Source organism: Phocoena phocoena, chromosome 6 (assembly GCF_963924675.1).
Source record: "Phocoena phocoena chromosome 6, mPhoPho1.1, whole genome shotgun sequence".
Taxonomy (NCBI): domain Eukaryota; kingdom Metazoa; phylum Chordata; class Mammalia; order Artiodactyla; family Phocoenidae; genus Phocoena; species Phocoena phocoena.
In genome coordinates this window covers 87495992-87514440 of record NC_089224.1, presented here as the reverse complement: position 1 = coordinate 87514440, position 18449 = coordinate 87495992, and the positions used below count along the sequence as shown (strand labels likewise).

Sequence of the window (18449 nt, the reverse complement as noted above, 5' to 3'; positions counted from 1 at the left end):
AGGCCACTCTTAGACTTCCTTTAATACTTTCATTTTGGCAGTAGACCCTTTTGACCTCAGTAGAATCAGTTTTGCATCTGAATTATCGAGTTTTGTTTTTTTTTTCTTGAAAATAATCATCTTTAACCCTGAATAAAATATATGTGGTGAAGAGATTTTTCCCCGGGCTATGCCTCAAATATTTGTGTGTGTATGTGTCCCTGATTGAGTCCTCAGCTGCACTGTCTGTTTTTTCAGGATGACCACATCAGTGGACGTCCTTGTGTCCATCTGTGTCATCTTTGCGATGTCCTTCGTCCCAGCCAGCTTTGTCGTGTTCCTGATCCAGGAGCGGGTCAGCAAAGCGAAGCACCTGCAGTTCATCAGTGGAGTGAAGCCTGTCATCTACTGGCTCTCCAATTTTGTCTGGGACATGGTAAGAATGCCGGTCTGCTGCTGCTATATAAACCTCCATGAGGGCTCTGGATTGGATGGATGAAAGAGCTCCTGGCCATCAGCAGGAGATGTTCTAGCTAGTCCAAAGATGAACAAAAGAGGAAAAGGCAGGCACAGTTGTACACTTTCATGTGACCAAACACAGCCTTAAGCCCAGGGCTGATCTCACACCAGAGGAAATCTGTCCACATGGACTGCAATTCATACCACCACCACCACCTCATTCCCTAAGTGACAACTTTTCAAAGAAACTGAGGTGGAAGGCTTAGTCAAAACTCAAAGCCAGTGCCTCTAACTTGTCTGATAGAGCTTTAACCTCCAGAGTCAGGGTGTGCTTTGTCTTACTAGGAACTCAGTCTGTCATTTGAAAACTTTACATGTTTTACTGGAAGCTTATCCATCCATTGCAAATCTGTTTTCATGCCAGCTGTAATATATTGCTTCTATTTGGACCAATATGGAGGACTTCAAAGAACTCTGAAGTTCTAATTTTTATAAAGTAGAGTTGAAATGTATCTCCCGGTGAGGTCCATTAATTTGTAGGCCACACAGATGAAACTTAATTCTTCTCCCACTGGACAGCCCCTCAGATATTTGAAGACACCTGTCATTTATCCTAAGTCTTCTCCAGATAAGATGATATATGAGAACATACTTTGTAATCTCTAAATCCCTGTACAGATGTAAGTAATGATGATGATGTCTGTGTTGATTATAGCAAGCCTCTCAGACTTGTCATTGTTCTGACCTGATTGCCTCTTTGTGGCCACGCTCCATATTGTTAATGAGCCATTTGAAAAGCAAAGCCCAGAATTAACATTATATTCAGGCTGTGGTCTGAATGTTTATGAGTCTAGAGGGAGCTGATCTTTATCCCATATTCCTATTACTCAGCCCAAGGGTATTTCATCTTGGAAGCAACACTGTCTTGTTGGCAACTTGGCAGTGAACTGTTTCACAGGTATTTTTTATGGGGCCTCTTTCACTGTATACTAATGCAATTGACTTTTTTGAACCTTTATATTTATATATGAATCTAAAACTTGATATATATATATATCAAACTTTATATATAGCTTTGTATATAAATATAAAGGTTGTTAAAAACATATATAAAATTTTATATTAATCCCTGTTAAACTGAATTTTATGTAGTGTCCATTTGTCTTCGTTTTATCTTGATCCAGTAATTGCTTTATTGAGTGAGCACATACATACTGACTGCTCACTACGTGTCTGACTCTGCCAGGCATTGCAGATTCAGAGATGAAAAGATCAAGTCCCTGACTCAGGAATACCCCTTATCTTCCTGTGTATTATCTGTTCCTCACTGCTTTAGAACCTCTGAAATTTGCTATAAGCATGTCTTCATCTAGGTTGTTTGAAAAGCACATTTGTGTAGGATGGGACTGAGATGGAGAGCCCTGTGGTCTGAAGCTACAAATACTTCTAACAGCTGACAAGCCCACTACCACCTCCCTGCCTCTGCTCTGCTCTGCCAGCTATGAATTCCCGTAACTCTCCTGTGGTCAAGTCTTTATTTCTGCATTTTAATGCTTGAGACACTGTCAGGACAGACTTTAAAATTAGTCTCAGTGTGATGAAACAGTTCTGACATTCATGTTATGAGTGCTTACCTCATAAATAGATCACAAGTGAGCTTGAACTTGGGCAGACTATAATACAGCATTAATGATGAAACAGACACAGTCGTCTTTGGGAAGAATAACGGCAGCTTACTTGCTACCTGTGAAATTGAAATTACTCTGACTGGGAACCCATCGTTCAGTAAGTTTACTGAGCGTGGCACCTTGGCTTATCTGTTGGAAAGACGGAAAGGACGTGTAGTTTATAAAATCAGCCGGGGGTAAAATGTTTGTCAACACGTATCGTCCAGTATTTTGATTAATAGTTCTTGTGGCTTCATTAATTCAAAGTTCTTCTTCAATACGTTTATCTGCCCTTTCTTGTCTGATGATGATGAAGACTTGAGACGTGTTGTATCTTTGACTTAGGGGTGACCTTGATTTCCTCGTTTCACTTTTAGTGCAACTATGTGGTCCCTGCCACGCTGGTCATCATCATCTTCATCTGCTTCCAGCAGAAGTCCTATGTGTCCTCCACCAACCTGCCTGTGCTAGCCCTTCTACTGTTGCTGTATGGGTAAGGCACCTCTGGATGGGGCATATGGTATCAGATGTCAGGGAGAAGGCAGGGGACACCCAGTGGACATGTGTTTTTGTGCCTCACCAGGTGGTCCATCACACCTCTCATGTACCCAGCCTCCTTCGTGTTCAAGATCCCCAGCACAGCCTACGTGGTCCTCACCAGCGTGAACCTCTTCATCGGCATCAATGGCAGCGTGGCCACTTTTGTGCTGGAGCTCTTCACCAACAATGTGAGTTCTGCAGAAAGAGATGCTGGGATGAGCATAGTGTTTAGTCATGATCTTATTCTGCCTGCCTGCGGTGTTGGCACCATGGACCACTCTGTCCTTTTGCAGAGTCTGTCTGTCTTTCCAGGGTTTGCATACCATCTCTTGCTTACCCTTTTCCTTATATGCCTCTGATCACATTTTTCTGTTTCCTTTGACAAGTTCTTGTATACTCCTTTCTGTTTAAATGTTGCTTTCCCCAGTATTCAGTTCTCTGGCATCTTGTTTCCCACTTCAGATGCCCTCTCTGGGTGATGGCATTCATGCTGGAAGATTTCACCACCACCTCTCAGTGCCTCGTGTTGTTCTCTCTCACATCCATGCGTACCTTTAGCCCCAACTCTCCTTTTGAACTCTATTCTCATGTTCTCTCTTGCCCAGTGGATGGCTCCATTTAGATTAACTGAAGGACACCCCAGACTGGCCATGTCCTAAATCATCTTCCCCTCAGAACCCAGTATTACTCTTGCCATTCCTGTCATGCTGGATGGCATTACCATCCACCCAGTCACCCCAGCTGGGGCAATATTAGAGCCATTTTATATGCTTTGCTTTTGCTTATTTCCCACATTCAGTTGGTTACCTTGCCAGTTCCTCCCATTACAGATCTCTTAAACAAGGTTCCTTGTCCATTCTTGTTGTCATTGCCTTCATCCAGACATCTTAACTTAGCCCACAAAGCCTTTCAGAGGTGTACACTTCCTTGACAGTTCCCACCACACTCTCTCCCAAGACATGGTAAGCTTTGGCTGAGTGGTCCCTTCAATCCTCCATACTCCTGTAGGCCTGGTTCAAGATCCCCAGCACAGCCGACATGGTCTTTATTCGCGTGAACCTCTTCATGGGCGTCCATGGCAGTGTGGCACTTTGGCGCTGGAGCTCTTCACCAACAATGTGAGATACTACCCGATTCTGTGACTCCTCTGTCACAGAATCGGGTAGTATCTCACTAACCCTTCATGACTGAGTTTGAATGTGAAGCTTTCCTTACCTACCTTATGGGAGGTGCTCTCTCTTCCTTGTGCTCCCAAAGCCCACACAGTTCATGCCTCTAGTACAACACATCCAAGTATGTAGTAATTTCCTGTTTCCATGTTTCTTTTCCTTGGAGTAGAGACTAGACTGTTTCTTATTAATCTCTGCGTCTCCTGTGCCCTGCCACAGTGCATCCAGCACATAGCAACTTACTCAGTTGTTGGGTATTTGGCCACTGCTGGATTGATGTATTCGAGAAGAATTTTTTAAACTCCAACAAAACCCTGAAACTGAAGTATTGACCCAGACATGAGCAATTTGCTTTCAAAATGCTAAGCAAATATTTTATGATGGATTAGCTTCTGATTAAATATAATCATGTTTCTAAACTTTGCTTATATTTCTCCCATACTCATAGCATTATTTCAGATTTTCTAAAGAGCAAAATTTTATTACATTATATATCATCCTCTATGGCTACTGCTATTTATTGGTATCTGAATTCAAAGATTCAGTTTGACCTCAGGGAATCAAATTTCTTTTTCACTTCCATATTTTAGACTTTGGTAAATTTTTAGCCTGAATCACGAAAGACAGTCTCTCTCTGTCTTATTTTTTTAGAAGCTGAATAACATCAATGATATCCTGAAGTCGGTGTTCTTGATCTTCCCACATTTTTGCCTGGGACGGGGGCTCATTGACATGGTGAAAAACCAGGCAATGGCTGATGCCTTGGAAAGGTTTGGTGAGTGACAGTAGTGGCTGTAGGATGTTTTAATAGAGATGGCAGTCTGCATGGGCCTTGGTACTTTGGCCTTTGTTTTGGAAAGAGGGTGGTGACTGGGCACAGGACTTCACTGATAGGGCTCATGTCAGTACAGCTGGTTGTGGCATGGGTCATGTGACACAACCATTTGTCTGAAAGATGAGACAGTAATTTTGGAGGTGAGGAAAATATTGGCTTAAGCTTGGACCCAGTGCCTGATACCACTGGTGGGGTTTGCCAGAGTCATTGGAAAAGTCAGACCACAGCTTTGAGAATTAGATACAGGCCAGAGAATGAGAAGGAAAGATGCAAACTTTGGCTCTGTTGGGAAAATCATGGACCTGCAGATGGGGTCATATATTACCTTTTACACAGTCTATAAAAAGGTAATTTACTGCAGCTCTTTCTACATTTAGAGTCTTTAAATTTATTTCTCCTGTGGCCTATTCTTTATTGACTGGCTCATATAGTTAGATGGGCCATGTTATTTAATGGGCATAGAAGAGGGACTTGTTTTAAACTTGGAGGTACAAGGAGATATATAAGGATTTTAAGGGATATTTACATAAAACCAGATGAGTTGAGTCACCAGGTTACATTATATGCTATTGAAAGGGGCATCTTTTAAACGTGCTTTCTAATCTTTCTTAGTGAAGCTTATAATTTGTTAAAATACTGACCCTAAAAATTACCCTGGATTGTTTGCCTTTTTACAAAGGATTTTTGGCATGTCTCATTAAAATGGAAACATTAGGGACTTCCCTGGTGGTGCAGTGGTTAAGAATCTGCCTGCCAGTGCAGGGGACACAGGTTCGATCCCTGGTCCAGGAAGATCCCACATGCTGTGGGGCAACTAAGCCTGGGCACCACAACTACTGAGCCTGCGCTCCAGAGCCCATGAGCCACAACTACTGAGCCTGCGTGCTGCAACTACTGAAGTCCACGCGCCTAGAGCACATGCTCCGCAACGAGAAGCCACCGCAATGAGAAGCCCGTGCACTGCAACAAAGAGTAGCCCCCGCTCGCCGCAACTAGAGATAGCCTGTGCACAGCAATGAAGACCCAACGCAGCCAAAAATAATAATAATAAATAAATCTTAAAAAAAAAATGGAAACATTAGATTTCTTAGATGAAGTTACAGTTCAAATACATGTTATCTCTGAAATTCTGATTGATACTGTTTCACAGTATGTTTCCCCAAAACCTTACCCTAAATCAGATTTGGAAAGTGGTGACTCCCTTATTTTTTCCTCCTGGCCACAGGCCATAAACATTGGTATTTCTAGGAATGTAGGCCTGAATTTGAGGAAGGGCCATGGTCTCTGGTGCCTCCATTCTGACTGGATCTCTGCATTGTGTCTACCAGGGGAGAATCGCTTTGTCTCGCCGCTGTCTTGGGACTTGGTGGGACGAAACCTCTTCGCCATGGCTGTGGAAGGGGTGGTGTTCTTCCTCATCACTGTGTTGATCCAGTACCGATTCTTCATCAGGCCCAGGTGAGCTTTCTCTCAGAACTCACAGAGCACCTGGTTGATGGTCACGGAGGAGGAACACAGGGAAACACTCGCCAGTGGTGGTTGGATTGACTTGAACTCAAAACAGATAATCAAACTGATTTTCCTAATGTGGGCATCTCCCGGCCCCCAACACTGCCGACAACTCTGGAGTATGGATTTTACAGGACTGCTTTAGAAACTGGGTCTTTGACTTAGAAAATAACTTGAAAAGTTGATTTGGTTTTTTTCTTAATTTTTTCCCCCTAAGACCTGTAAAGGCAAAGCTTCTTCCTCTGAATGATGAGGATGAAGATGTGAGGAGGGAGAGACAGAGAATTCTTGATGGTGGAGGACAGAATGACATCTTGGAAGTCAAGGAGCTGACTAAGGTGAGGCAATGAGGACAGGCTATAACAACTTGTCTTCAATTTTTTCAGCTTTATATGTTGGAAACTAGCATTTTGCTGACTCCATAAAAAGAGCATGCTTCCTAAAATGTGCATCTGTACCAAGTTTCTGTCAATTTAATTTTATTTAAAATACACCATGGGGACTTCTTAATTAAAGAAATCCTACTGAAAATAATTATACTTTGAATTCTCATTCTTGAGTATATTTGTTTTTCACACATTTATGCATTAGTTATTAAAACATCTAATGTTGTGTATCGAGGCAAAGCTGAAGTTGATAGAATAATGATTGATTTTGAGTTTCACGGTCCAAAAAGCTGGTAAATTTCCATTGCTTAAGAAGAGGGTCTGTTTCAGCCCTTTCTAGGTGCCAGAATCCCAACAAATTCACTTTTCTGTAATCTGTTCAATATTTGCAATGTTTTGATAACGAATTATTACCCTGTAAAATTTAGTTTTTAAAATATCTACAATGTCTTTACATATTAAATGAAAATTATATAAATATTAATGACCAATATATTTTTTAAAAGTCTGACGTTAGATTAAAAAATAAAAAGAAATTCACTTGTATTTTGAGCTTCAGGGTCATTCAGAAGCCAGTTGCCACAGAGACAGACCAAGGCTTTAGCACATCACATGTGCGACTTAGTCTTATCGACGAGTCTTATTTTGTGGTGTGTTTAGGTCATAATTCTCTCTTCCACAGTTGCCTGGGACAGCTGTGAGTCACTGCAGCTCATGAATTTTTGCATTTTGTTTGTTGCAGGTATATAGAAGGAAGAGGAAACCTGCCGTTGACAGGATTTGCATTGGCATTCCTCCTGGTGAGGTAAAGACACTTTGTCTACTTTGTGTTTGCCCCTATTAATTCAGACTGTCTCTACTGCAATCAAACAATAATGTCTGTAAGGGGTTAAAAGTGGTTTTAAAAGGCTTCTCCATTTATATCTGTGTGGAGCAATCAGTCATTGAAAGGATGGAGGCCCCATATATCAGCAATTTTGGATAATCTCAGACAATGTAAGAAAAGTATGCACATCCAAAATGTGATTTTGTGATCCATTCCAGGTGATAATGAAATTCAAATAGATTTTAAAAGATAGATTTTCTCCTTTCTCGTTTATGTGTGTATTCTTGTATGCCCTTTAGCCAGATTAGATGGTGAAATTTGACTTGTTGGCTTTCATTACTGTTTTTCACACATTAACTTTGGTCTTAACCTGACGACTCAAATGATATTTACAAATACACCCACACTTTCATTATAAAACATATGTTTAAATATCTATATGACTTCTTAAAACCAAGAAAATAGTTGACTCTTCATTAAGAATGATGTTTTAGGATCATGTTACATGAAAATGAAGCTGAGGTGACTATTTTATAAGGGTCATTTATATTCAGATTTTTAGTAGTTTACTTATACAACTTACCCAATCTTTTTCAGTGCTTTGGACTTCTAGGTGTCAATGGGGCTGGGAAATCATCAACTTTCAAGATGTTAACGGGAGATACCAGTGTTACCAGAGGAGATGCTTTTCTTAACAAAAACAGGTGAGAAAAGAAGTCTGTGTTTTGCCACGGACTTTTTTAAAACTTTATTTAAATGAATATGTTGTTATTTTTCTGATTATAGCAGTACTCTGTAGTTTCTAAAAATGTTGAAATATAGTAAAACTGTAAAGAAGAAAATACAAGTCATCCATAATCCCAGTACCTAGAGATAACTACTATTTACATTTCATTTTAGTCTCACTCTTTTTTTTTAGCAGCTTTATTCAGGGATGATTTACATGCCGTACAATTTACTTGTTTTAAGAGTACAACAAATGACTTTTAGGCAATTTACAGAATTGTGCAACCATTATCACAATACAATTTTAGAACATTCCCATCACCCCAAATCTCTCTACTTTATATACACATATAAATATATTATAAAATTGACATCATACTACATCTAGATTTTTAAATTAGTTCTTTTGTTGTTAATGACTGTATTATTGTATACGATACAATATATACTGGTTACGTATTCTAAGATGTAAAAATTTTGCTGTATAAAATGCATCTATGTACACGTACCTATAGTTTATTTCACCAATTCCTTATTGTTAGACACTTGTTTCTGTTTTTCATTAAATGTGTCCTTGTATTCATCTTGATTGTTTCCTCAGGGAAAATTCCTACAAGATAAAAGGTTATCTATATACTTGCCAAGTTGCCCTCGCTAAAGGGTGTGCCAACTGTTGGTGTCACCGTGGGCTATTATCCGAGAGTGCACAGATCACTAAGCAGTCTGATCATAAGGGGTACAGTACACTTTAGAGTCCTGTTAGGCAATGTTACACTCGAGCACTCGAAATATGTGGGACTTCTCTGGGCTTTTTATATTGGAGAGACGGTACAAGGCAGTGGCTTTCAAACTCTTTGATCATGACCCACAATACCAAAATCAATACATTTTACCTCTCAACCGAGTGAATACACAAAAACACATAAACAGGCATATAGCTTAAATAAAAGTTTTGTAAAACATTACCTACTCTTCCTGCTTGCAGCGCACTCTGATATTTCTTATTCTACTATCTACCACACCATTTAAAAAATACTGGCTGTGACCCGCTAAATTTATTTCACAACGTACTAATGGGTGGTGATTCACAATTTGGACAAGGGGCTGCTAGCCAATAAAATTGAAAAGAGCAAGGAACTTAATGTACTCATGGCTGTCTGCATCTTACACGTTTTTTCAGTAGCAGTGTAAAGGAGGTTTAAGAGAACAGAATTTCTAGAATAGTTGGCCTAAGGCTACACACCTGCTTTCCCCATCTTGTTCCTAGTACCAGGCTCCTGGGGCACACAGCAATGGCAGCAATAACTGGCCCAAACTAAGGTTCGTCACAGTGCCTGGTTCTGAGAGGTGGTGTGGGCAGTGTAGCTGTGAGGTCCAGGCACAGGGTCTGTGAGCGCCTCAATCATAGTTCTGGAAAAGGCTGGATCTGGGAGTACCAATTTATATGCAGAGAGGAATGAATACTGCTGATGGGCCAAACTCGTGGTTGTCCAGAGGTGGCTAAAGTGCAGCTATCAGCCTGGATGTGACACTGAGCTTTCTCCTACATTAGGGATCCCTAACCCGAGAATGGCTTCATAGGGCCTAAAAACTGCCCCCACCAATATATGTCAAATTGTGTCTGTAGGTATATTTTTTGTTGTCATCAGATTCTCAGAGGGTCTGCGATCAAAAAAACCTTCAAAACCAGGAGGATTCCTGGGTTGAGTATTTAGTGGGACCAAGGGGTCTGGATCATGTTATGTGCGAGTCAATGTATGGGCAGCAAAAAGCAGAGGAAGTCACAGCGAGTTGCTGAGCCTCCTCTGATGTGAATGGAGCAACAGAGCCCGTGGTGCATATGACTGGGCCACAGAATCGAGTCAGGGATGGACACTTAGTGTTAAAGTCCCGGGATAGTGTGACTCAGGCTGTTGATAAAGATGGTGCCACAGCTGGGATGGACTTGGGAATTCTGAAATGGGACTGAGCCTGCAGACTGAGGTGCTGGGGGAGCCAGGTGTAAGGACTGGGCAGGGTGTAGGCCAGAACCCTGACTTCCAGGAGGGGCTGGCATCCTGGGGGCAGAAAGGCTTTTCCTTCAAGCTATAGCAGGTGTGCTCGCTGGTGTGTTGGTCATGCGCAAGCGCTCTTCTTAGGAATATTAGGCAAGCTGATCTGATCAGAGTATCTAAATGCTTAAAAACCTGACCAGTTTTGTTTTCCTTTGCAGTATCTTATCAAACATCCACGAAGTACATCAGAACATGGGCTATTGCCCTCAGTTCGATGCCATCACAGAGCTGCTGACTGGAAGAGAGCACGTGGAGTTCTTTGCGCTCTTGAGAGGCGTCCCAGAGAGAGAAGTCGGCAAGGTACCGTGGGCACCGGAAAGCCAGCCTGTCTCCCTTGGCGTCCTAACAGTGTACCTTACGGCTGTGACCTTCACACATGACCATCGGCTTCAGGCTGTTCTTCCTTGTGGATGCAGCAATGTGAAGTGTTGGCTCTTCGCAGCTCCTTTCAGGGTGGGAAGCCGTGGTGGCGGTGGGACAGGGATAGGTGAACTGCCTCACACCGGCGGACAGAGAGGGAGTGCTGCTCCCACCCACGCGAGTCCCTGCCCCCCTGCTGCTGGTTCCTCCACACTTGCCAGGTCGTGATTGTATAGAACCTGGTCCTACTCAGTGAAAGAGTTTTCATACGCAAGTGTAAGAAAGCATGATAAAATTCCCAAACCCAACAAAGGTCAAGACGCTTTTTATCACCCTTAGGTTGGTGAGTGGGCAATTCGGAAACTCGGCCTCGTGAAGTATGGAGAAAAGTATGCTGGGGACTATAGCGGAGGCAACAAGCGCAAGCTCTCGACGGCCATGGCATTGATTGGCGGGCCTCCTGTGGTGTTTCTGGTGAGTGTGACTGTGAATGGGAAACTTTGTCCTGGCCTGAATGGAAGACACCTCTTTTCTAAAGTCCTCGATGTCCAGGCCGTGCATGGCTGGCTTGGCAATGGCAAGCCCCCCTCCCCCGATGAGGAACAGCAGGGCAGCCTCAGAGAACCAGAGGGAAGCTCCCTCTCCCCTCTCCTTGACACACATTGGGGTGGCTCTGACATGCCCTCAGATGCTCCAAAGGAGGAGATACTCCAGGGACCTTGTTTCTCTAGCATGGAGAACCCCAACAGGTACAGCTGAGGCTGGTGTGTGATTTGACCTTTCTCTGGACCATACTATATGCCATCTATGTGTTCATCCCCTGAAGACTGAGAGTGTGGATACAGCTTGAGGATCCCCAAGGTAGCACCTGGGTCATAGTTCCTTACATACAGATAAATGGAAAACAGAAGGTCAGACTGACAGTGGCCCTTGACCCTTTTTCTTCTGTAGAGGAGAAGAGCACTGAAGTTATTACAGGAAGAAGCCTTGGGCTGAGGCTTTAAAGTTATCCAGACTATTTGGATTTGGAATTTGTTTCTCTAAAACTAGCAAGTACAGTATAACAGGCTAAGCCAGAGTGAACTAGAATTTAAAAACAAGAAAAGGAATTTTACCCAAACCTTAAACTGACTTCAGTATCAGACAAAAATAATTTTTAGTATATACTTGTCAGTCATGAAAAGATGGTTGAAACTAAAAGACTTTTCCCCTTCCCTTTCTGTTTATTTGGAGAAATTTCATTTCATAAAAAATTAGAAAAAAAAAATTAGAGTTTTCTACTTCAGTGATGCATGTAAAAGTGAACTGGTTGCAAACAGTATGAAATATTCTTGTATGTAAGGTCTGGTTCTTTAGTCCATCAGGAAATAAATAGAATGGTAAGTTAAAACTTAGGCTATTTCAGAGATGCTTCTGAATTTAAAACCAAACCTATCTTTGATTTTTTTTTTTCCCAGCACATAATAGGGTTTATTTTATTCTAATTACAGGATGAACCGACCACAGGCATGGACCCCAAAGCCCGGCGATTCTTGTGGAATTGTGCCTTAAGTATCATCAAGGAAGGGAGATCAGTAGTGCTTACATCTCATAGGTCTGTAGTGAAGACTTAGCTTGGCTTTTTTGTTGCGTAACTTTTAAGTTTTCCAAGTACTGTATATGATCATTGTATAAAAAATAGAAAACACAGAAAGGCAAATAGAAAAAGAAATTATGATCACCTGACATTGCATCACTAGGAGACAGCTATTACTGTCATCAGGCCATATATCTTTGCAGAGTTTCCCTATGCAAATCTATACACAGTGTATATGTTTTTTACAAACAAAAATGCAAGCTTTAGCATATATACTAAGTTCTTTTTCCCTTAACAATACTGAGAACATTTTTCCAAGTCAGTTAATTTAGATGTGTCATCATTTCTTATAGCTATTAGTGAATAGTATTCCATTAGGATATACCCTAATTTATTTAACCATTCCTCTTTTGTGTAGACATTTGGATCATTTCCAACTTTCTTCACGATTACAAACGGCATGGCAGTGAACAGCGTTTTCCCTCCATCTTCATGTATTTGTAACAGGATGCAATTACGCCCTAGGAAGCTGGGGATCTGTTTCTTTGAAATGCCAAATGACATGGTGATGTTCTGATGGTTATAGGAGCATCTCTCTAAAACTAAGCCTCATTCTGTTTTCCCACAGCATGGAAGAATGCGAAGCTCTTTGCACTAGGATGGCAATTATGGTCAATGGGCGGTTCAGGTGTCTTGGCAGTGTCCAACATCTGAAAAATAGGTAACAAAGATAGTTTCTTTGGGATCCCACATACTGAGAAATCGTGTATTTATGCTTTTGTGAGTGTACACATGGTAGCTCTAAAATAAAGGGAAATAAACTGAACGAGATGGTATAGTGGAAAGAATGAGGGCTTTGAAGTCAAACAGAGCTGCATGCAAATTCTGTCTTTACCTTTTATGGGTTGTATGCACTTCAGCAAGTTATTTAACCTCTCTGAGAGGCAGTGTTCTAGGAATACCTACTTTCTAGCTTTGTTATAGAGATGTAATGGGAAGATTTATATGTGCCAGTAAGGTTAGCGCATAGGCTTCAGAGTCAAGCACAAGTTGGGTCCACACCCTGGCCCTACCATTTCTGAGCTGCGTACCATGAGCAAGTGACTAACACTCTCAGTTTCGATTTCTCTGTAATATCTGACAGACCTCACAGGTCTAGGTGAGGATTAAATGAAGTCACGTCTAAAGCCCTCGGCGAGGCAGCTCACATAGAATAGGTATTCAGTACGTGACCACTGGTTCCTGCTCTCTGAAACTTATTTCTGGGTCTGGCAGGGACCTCTCTCTTTCATGGCCCAAGTGGGGTTCTCAGAGTTAAATATTCTTTGGAGAAGTTTCCCGAGGGTCTTCCATTTGGACTTTCTTTTTCCTGCTTTCAGGTTTGGAGATGGTTATACAATAGTCGTACGAATAGCAGGGTCCAACCCTGACCTGAAGCCTGTCCAGGAGTTCTTTGAACTCGCCTTCCCGGGAAGCGTGCTGAAGGAGAAGCACCGGAACATGCTGCAGTACCAGCTCCCCTCTTCACTGTCTTCCCTGGCCAGGATTTTCAGCATCCTTTCCCAGAGCAAAAAGCGACTCCACATAGAAGACTACTCTGTCTCTCAGACAACACTTGACCAAGTAAGCTTAGAGTGTCAAAAACAGGTTTCCTTTTCAGAGTGAGGCTTCCTGCCGCTTCTCCACCCACTGCCCATTGTGGGCCCTATAGCACAGTATAGATGAGCTGAGCATGAACTCCTGATCTACTACTACTAGTTATGCTTTTTACCTAACCTCCCTGAATCTGCAAAGGGAGATGATACTACCAACTTCATAGGGCTCATGTGAGAATAAATTGTCATAATAATCATAAAAACTGCAGTTTTTTATTGAGTATCTGCCATGGGCAGGTATTATGCCAGGTGCCTTATCCCATTTAAATTAGGTAACATCAGGTACCAAATAGATCCTGGCACTTAGTAGGTGTTCAGTAAATGTTAGTTTTCAACCCTCTTCCCTTTAATCAGGCCTGTATGAGTCAAAGTAAATAGATGATTGAGCAGTTGGTGATTTGGGGGGCAATAATAGAAGGTGAGTTTTTTAGGTTAATGCTTTGTCAAGTATTCCCCTCTCCCTCTCACACAAAATTTTCTAGTTAATCTATTTATTCAATCTCGTATTCTCTAATTTTCACGTGGGGAAAAATGCAACTAGAATCAAGAGAGCAAGTTAGAGCTATTTATAAAGTCCACCTTTATTTTGACAGGTATTTGTAAACTTTGCCAAGGACCAAAGTGATGATGACCACTTAAAGGACCTGTCATTACACAAAAACCAGACAGTAGTGGATGTTGCACTTCTCACATCTTTTCTGCAGGACGAGAAAGTGAAAGAAAGTTATGTATGAAGAATCCTGTTCATACAGGGTGGCTAGAAGAAAGGAGGAACTAGACCTTCCTTTGCACTATGTGAAGTGTTCCAGAGGGAAGAGCTGGAAGATTTTGTGGGAAGAGGTAAACTGGATACTGTACTGATACTATTCAATGCAATGCAATTCAATGCAATGAAAACAAAATTCCATTACAAGGGCAGTGCCTTTGTAGCCTATGTCTTGTATGGCTCTCGAGTGAGAAAGACTTGAATTTAGTTTATTACCTTATACTTATGTGAAACTCTAGTATGGAACCCAGTGGACATATGGGTTTGACATACTTTTTTGTTCCTTTGTATTCTAACTGGGGTTGCAACAATAATTCATCAAGTAATCATGGCCAGTGGTTGTTTATCAAAATCAAAAGGCATCCTCATTCATTAAGCCGTGCCAAGCCAGGAGACTGGTTTCCCGGTGACACAGCCAGTGTCGGCAGTGAGTGCGCCGGAATTACTAATGCCAAGTTGCTCAGAAAGCCCGAAGCACCATGGTGTGTCACGCACACTTTTGTGAAAGCTGCTCTGCTCAGAGTCTGTTGACATCATCAAATATCGGGTGACAAAATGGTTCCATGTGTGGGGAAAGTCCTGCTTTGATTCCCTCTTTGATGAGCTGCTCTGATGGTGGTGACGTGCAAATTGCAACATGCAAATTGCATGGTAACATGCAAGAGTGAGACTTGGTTTCGTTGTCGTCCTTGCCTGGAACCATGAGTCTCCGAGGCTATCTTTCTGGGACTCTTTAAGTATACTTAGATCCTGGTTAAGAAGCAAAGAATCAGCAACCGCATTGTTGGGGCCTCAGGCTGTGGAAGCCAGGGCACGGGATGAGGAGGATGATGCGTTCAAACCAAGGGAGGCCTGTGTCCATTTGTCCTGATCGTCTGCTAACACGGTACAGTGCATCTCAAGATCTTGTTGCTTGATACAAGCATAGTATTATTTCTGGCTTTTTGGATTAATCTAGAATATGAAAAGATGGAGTTGTATTTTGAGAAAAATCTTTGTACTTTTAATGTTACTTGGAATTGTAAGTTCTGTCAGTGACTTCTGAAACCTTAGAATGGCCTCTTTGTAGAACCCTGTGGCACAGAGGAGTATGGCCACACTGCCGCACTAGCTTTATTTTTTCATGTAAGTTTGCGAATGGATCATCTAATGCCTAGTGACTAGAAAACAGTGTGATGGCCAAGATCTCATGACAACATTGTATTTAAGTTTCTTTAAGATCGTTTAGAATACTTTTAGTATCAGTGCATTAATCAAGTATTTTTTGAGTGTATGTTATAACTGAGTATGGATGGACGCGGTGAGGAGATATTAAGTCTCAGTAGATTTCCTGTGCCATGTTTGTCAGCTAACTGGTTTACAAATACAGGTTTTGTTGTGGTTGTGGGAACCCACTGAAAGAATATTGGGCAGCCCACTTTTTGAAAATAGCAACAATGCAAAAGCCAAGAAAGTTTAAATGTCATAAGGATCACAAGACTATATAACGAATACTTTCACAGAGAAGACGGCTGGCTTCAAAGCTTCTTGAATAACATAAAACTGTGCTTATGGCATTTAGTACCTTCGAATAATTGACTTTGAAAATCTCAGATACCCCATTCTGACAATCTCAAATGTGTCATCTCTTCAATCACTAACCTATCATGAAAAAACCAAAAACACAAAAAACAGCAAATGCCCCCACGTGAAGATTATCTCAGACTTTTCTAACCCAGTTTAATTTTTTTAGTCAGTAAATACTTGTTAAAAATAATATTGCACTAATGTTTAATGTCATCTGTCTTGAGGCAACAAAATTATGAGAGAAATACTGTTTGGTAAAGTCATCTTTCAATATCATTACTAATGTCTTCTTTAAAAAAAAATTTAGATATTAACTCTAAAGGTGCAAGATTTCAGATCTATCCAAATCTGTATTTTCTCTTTTAAAATTTACTCTATGTTATCATGCAACTTGTTGCTTGGAAAAAGAAAATGACCTTCAGGGGACTTCCCTGGTGGTCCAGTGGTTAAGACTTTACCTTCTAATGCAGGGGGTGCAGGTTCGATCCCTGGTTGGGGAGCCAAGATCCCACATGCCTCACGGCCAAAAAACCAAAACATAAAACAGAAGCAATATTGTAACAAATTCAATAAAGACTTTAAAAATGGCCCACATCAAAAAGTTTAAAAAAAAAAAAAAAAGAAATGAATGCCGATATTTTCTAAAATGCTAAGCAAGCAATGGAGGCATTTTTCCAGTAACTATTGGCACGAGCTCATATTTTATGCTATCTTTAATGATATAAAATGTATAGAATAATTGTTTCTCCTTGTTCAATACTTTTCAAAAGCAAGCTTCTGTTTTCCCATTTCACTAGAATCATGTTCTAATTCTGTATTATATTAAAACCATGAGTAGCTCCTTTATTTGATTACTTCAAGGCCATGTTTTAAAATATCAAAAGACACTGTGAACTACTTTTTAAAAAATGCAACATTTCAATATAGATTTAAAGGTTCTCTTAAGCTAGAAAAAGTCTACAGCTACCCATCTACTTCCATTAGTATTGTTACCTTTTAGACTATCCAAACAGCAGTCTTTTAAATTTTTCTGTGTAAGCCTAATTATAGTAGAAATTTTTACAACTCTCTGCTCAGTCAGGTAAAATTTCTATATAATCCCTGTGGAAATGTAACCATGTGAGTTTCAGAAATTTTCACAAGTGTTTAAAGATTTCGGCTTTTGCTTCTTTTGGACACCTTAAACCTTATTAACTGTGAATATGAAAAATACAAAAGAAAACAATAACAAAGCCCTCTATAGGTAAACGCCCAGCATAGGTCATTGTTAAAAAACAAATAACCAAACCTCAAACTACTGTATTTCAATATCTGTACTGAAGGCATACGCATTGTGACTATTAAATGTTGCACAGCATTCACTGTATACTAATCATTGACTAAAGGGATGTGTCTGTTTTCTTCTCGTGGTTGTATATATCAGGTAAACATTTTTTCCAAAGAGCCATGTGTCATATTATCTTGAACCACTTTGACGCTGAGATCTTAATTTCTACCCTTGTTACTATTTACTAGTAATAATATAGTGCTATAGTCATATTGTTCTTATTCTCTTCAGAATTGTTGCATCCCTTTTTATAGAATGTTTAACCTTCCATGAGGTTTAAGTATTCTGTTCTCCCGTCTTATACCCTACGATGAAGCTATGTTTCTGTGCTTTTTCTTTATCATTGGCCCTTCATTCCAAGCACTTTATGCTGTCTGTAATGGGATCTATTTTTGCACTGGAATATCTGAGAATTGCAAAACTAGACAAAAGTTTCACAATAGATTTCTAAGTTAAATCATTTTCATTAAAAGAAAAAAAAGAAAAAAATTTTGTATTGTCAATAACTTTATATGAAGTATTAAAAAGGCATATTTCTATGTTGTAATAAGTCACGAAATAAACCTGTGACGGTTCTGTTGTGTCTGTACTTATTTATTTTCGTGCATTCATAGCACCACCTACTGCTGGAGCCATTTAATAAAAACCTCATTACTTCATCTGGCACTGAGGAAGCTCAAAGGCAGCCTTCGGTGCTCTTTTTTTTATTCAACCAAAATACAAGGACACAGTGTGGCAGGTGTACCCGCAAGGTGCTGGCAAGGGTGAGCATGCAGGAAAAATAGGCAAACGTGGGAGGAGAGACGATACTAATGTTGGAGGGGCCTTCCCTTTCTTCTGTAAGAAGTGCTGTGCAGTCTGCGCCCAAGATTATGTAGTGCTATGATATGTGGGTGCATTTGTCGTAGCTCACAAGCATCGTTTCTGAGACTGACTGCTAATCTCGGTCCTTGAAGAACCCCTGTCAAACAGGCCCTCTTAGGCAGCACAGTGGAGTCGTGGCTCTGCTTGTGACCACTTGATGGCCGTGACGTGTAGAGAGCAGTCCT

The 18449-nt window shown here is 40.8% G+C and overlaps 1 protein-coding gene across 1 annotated transcript in view; it reads left to right on the top strand.

Moving 5' to 3' along the window:
• Positions 1-14638, top strand: part of ABCA1 (ATP binding cassette subfamily A member 1) — a 115988-nt gene extending 101350 nt beyond the window's left edge. The window contains exons 37-50 of the mRNA XM_065878535.1: positions 238-415; positions 2483-2598; positions 2689-2833; positions 4466-4589; positions 5978-6107; positions 6376-6496; positions 7287-7349; positions 7968-8074; positions 10309-10450; positions 10850-10984; positions 12001-12104; positions 12715-12807; positions 13466-13709; positions 14335-14638. Of these exons, the coding sequence (XP_065734607.1) occupies positions 238-415; positions 2483-2598; positions 2689-2833; positions 4466-4589; positions 5978-6107; positions 6376-6496; positions 7287-7349; positions 7968-8074; positions 10309-10450; positions 10850-10984; positions 12001-12104; positions 12715-12807; positions 13466-13709; positions 14335-14475 (1843 nt within the window). The 3' untranslated portion in view covers positions 14476-14638. The remainder of the gene's footprint in view (positions 1-237; positions 416-2482; positions 2599-2688; positions 2834-4465; positions 4590-5977; positions 6108-6375; positions 6497-7286; positions 7350-7967; positions 8075-10308; positions 10451-10849; positions 10985-12000; positions 12105-12714; positions 12808-13465; positions 13710-14334) is intronic.
• Positions 14639-18449: the final 3811 nt, after the last annotated feature.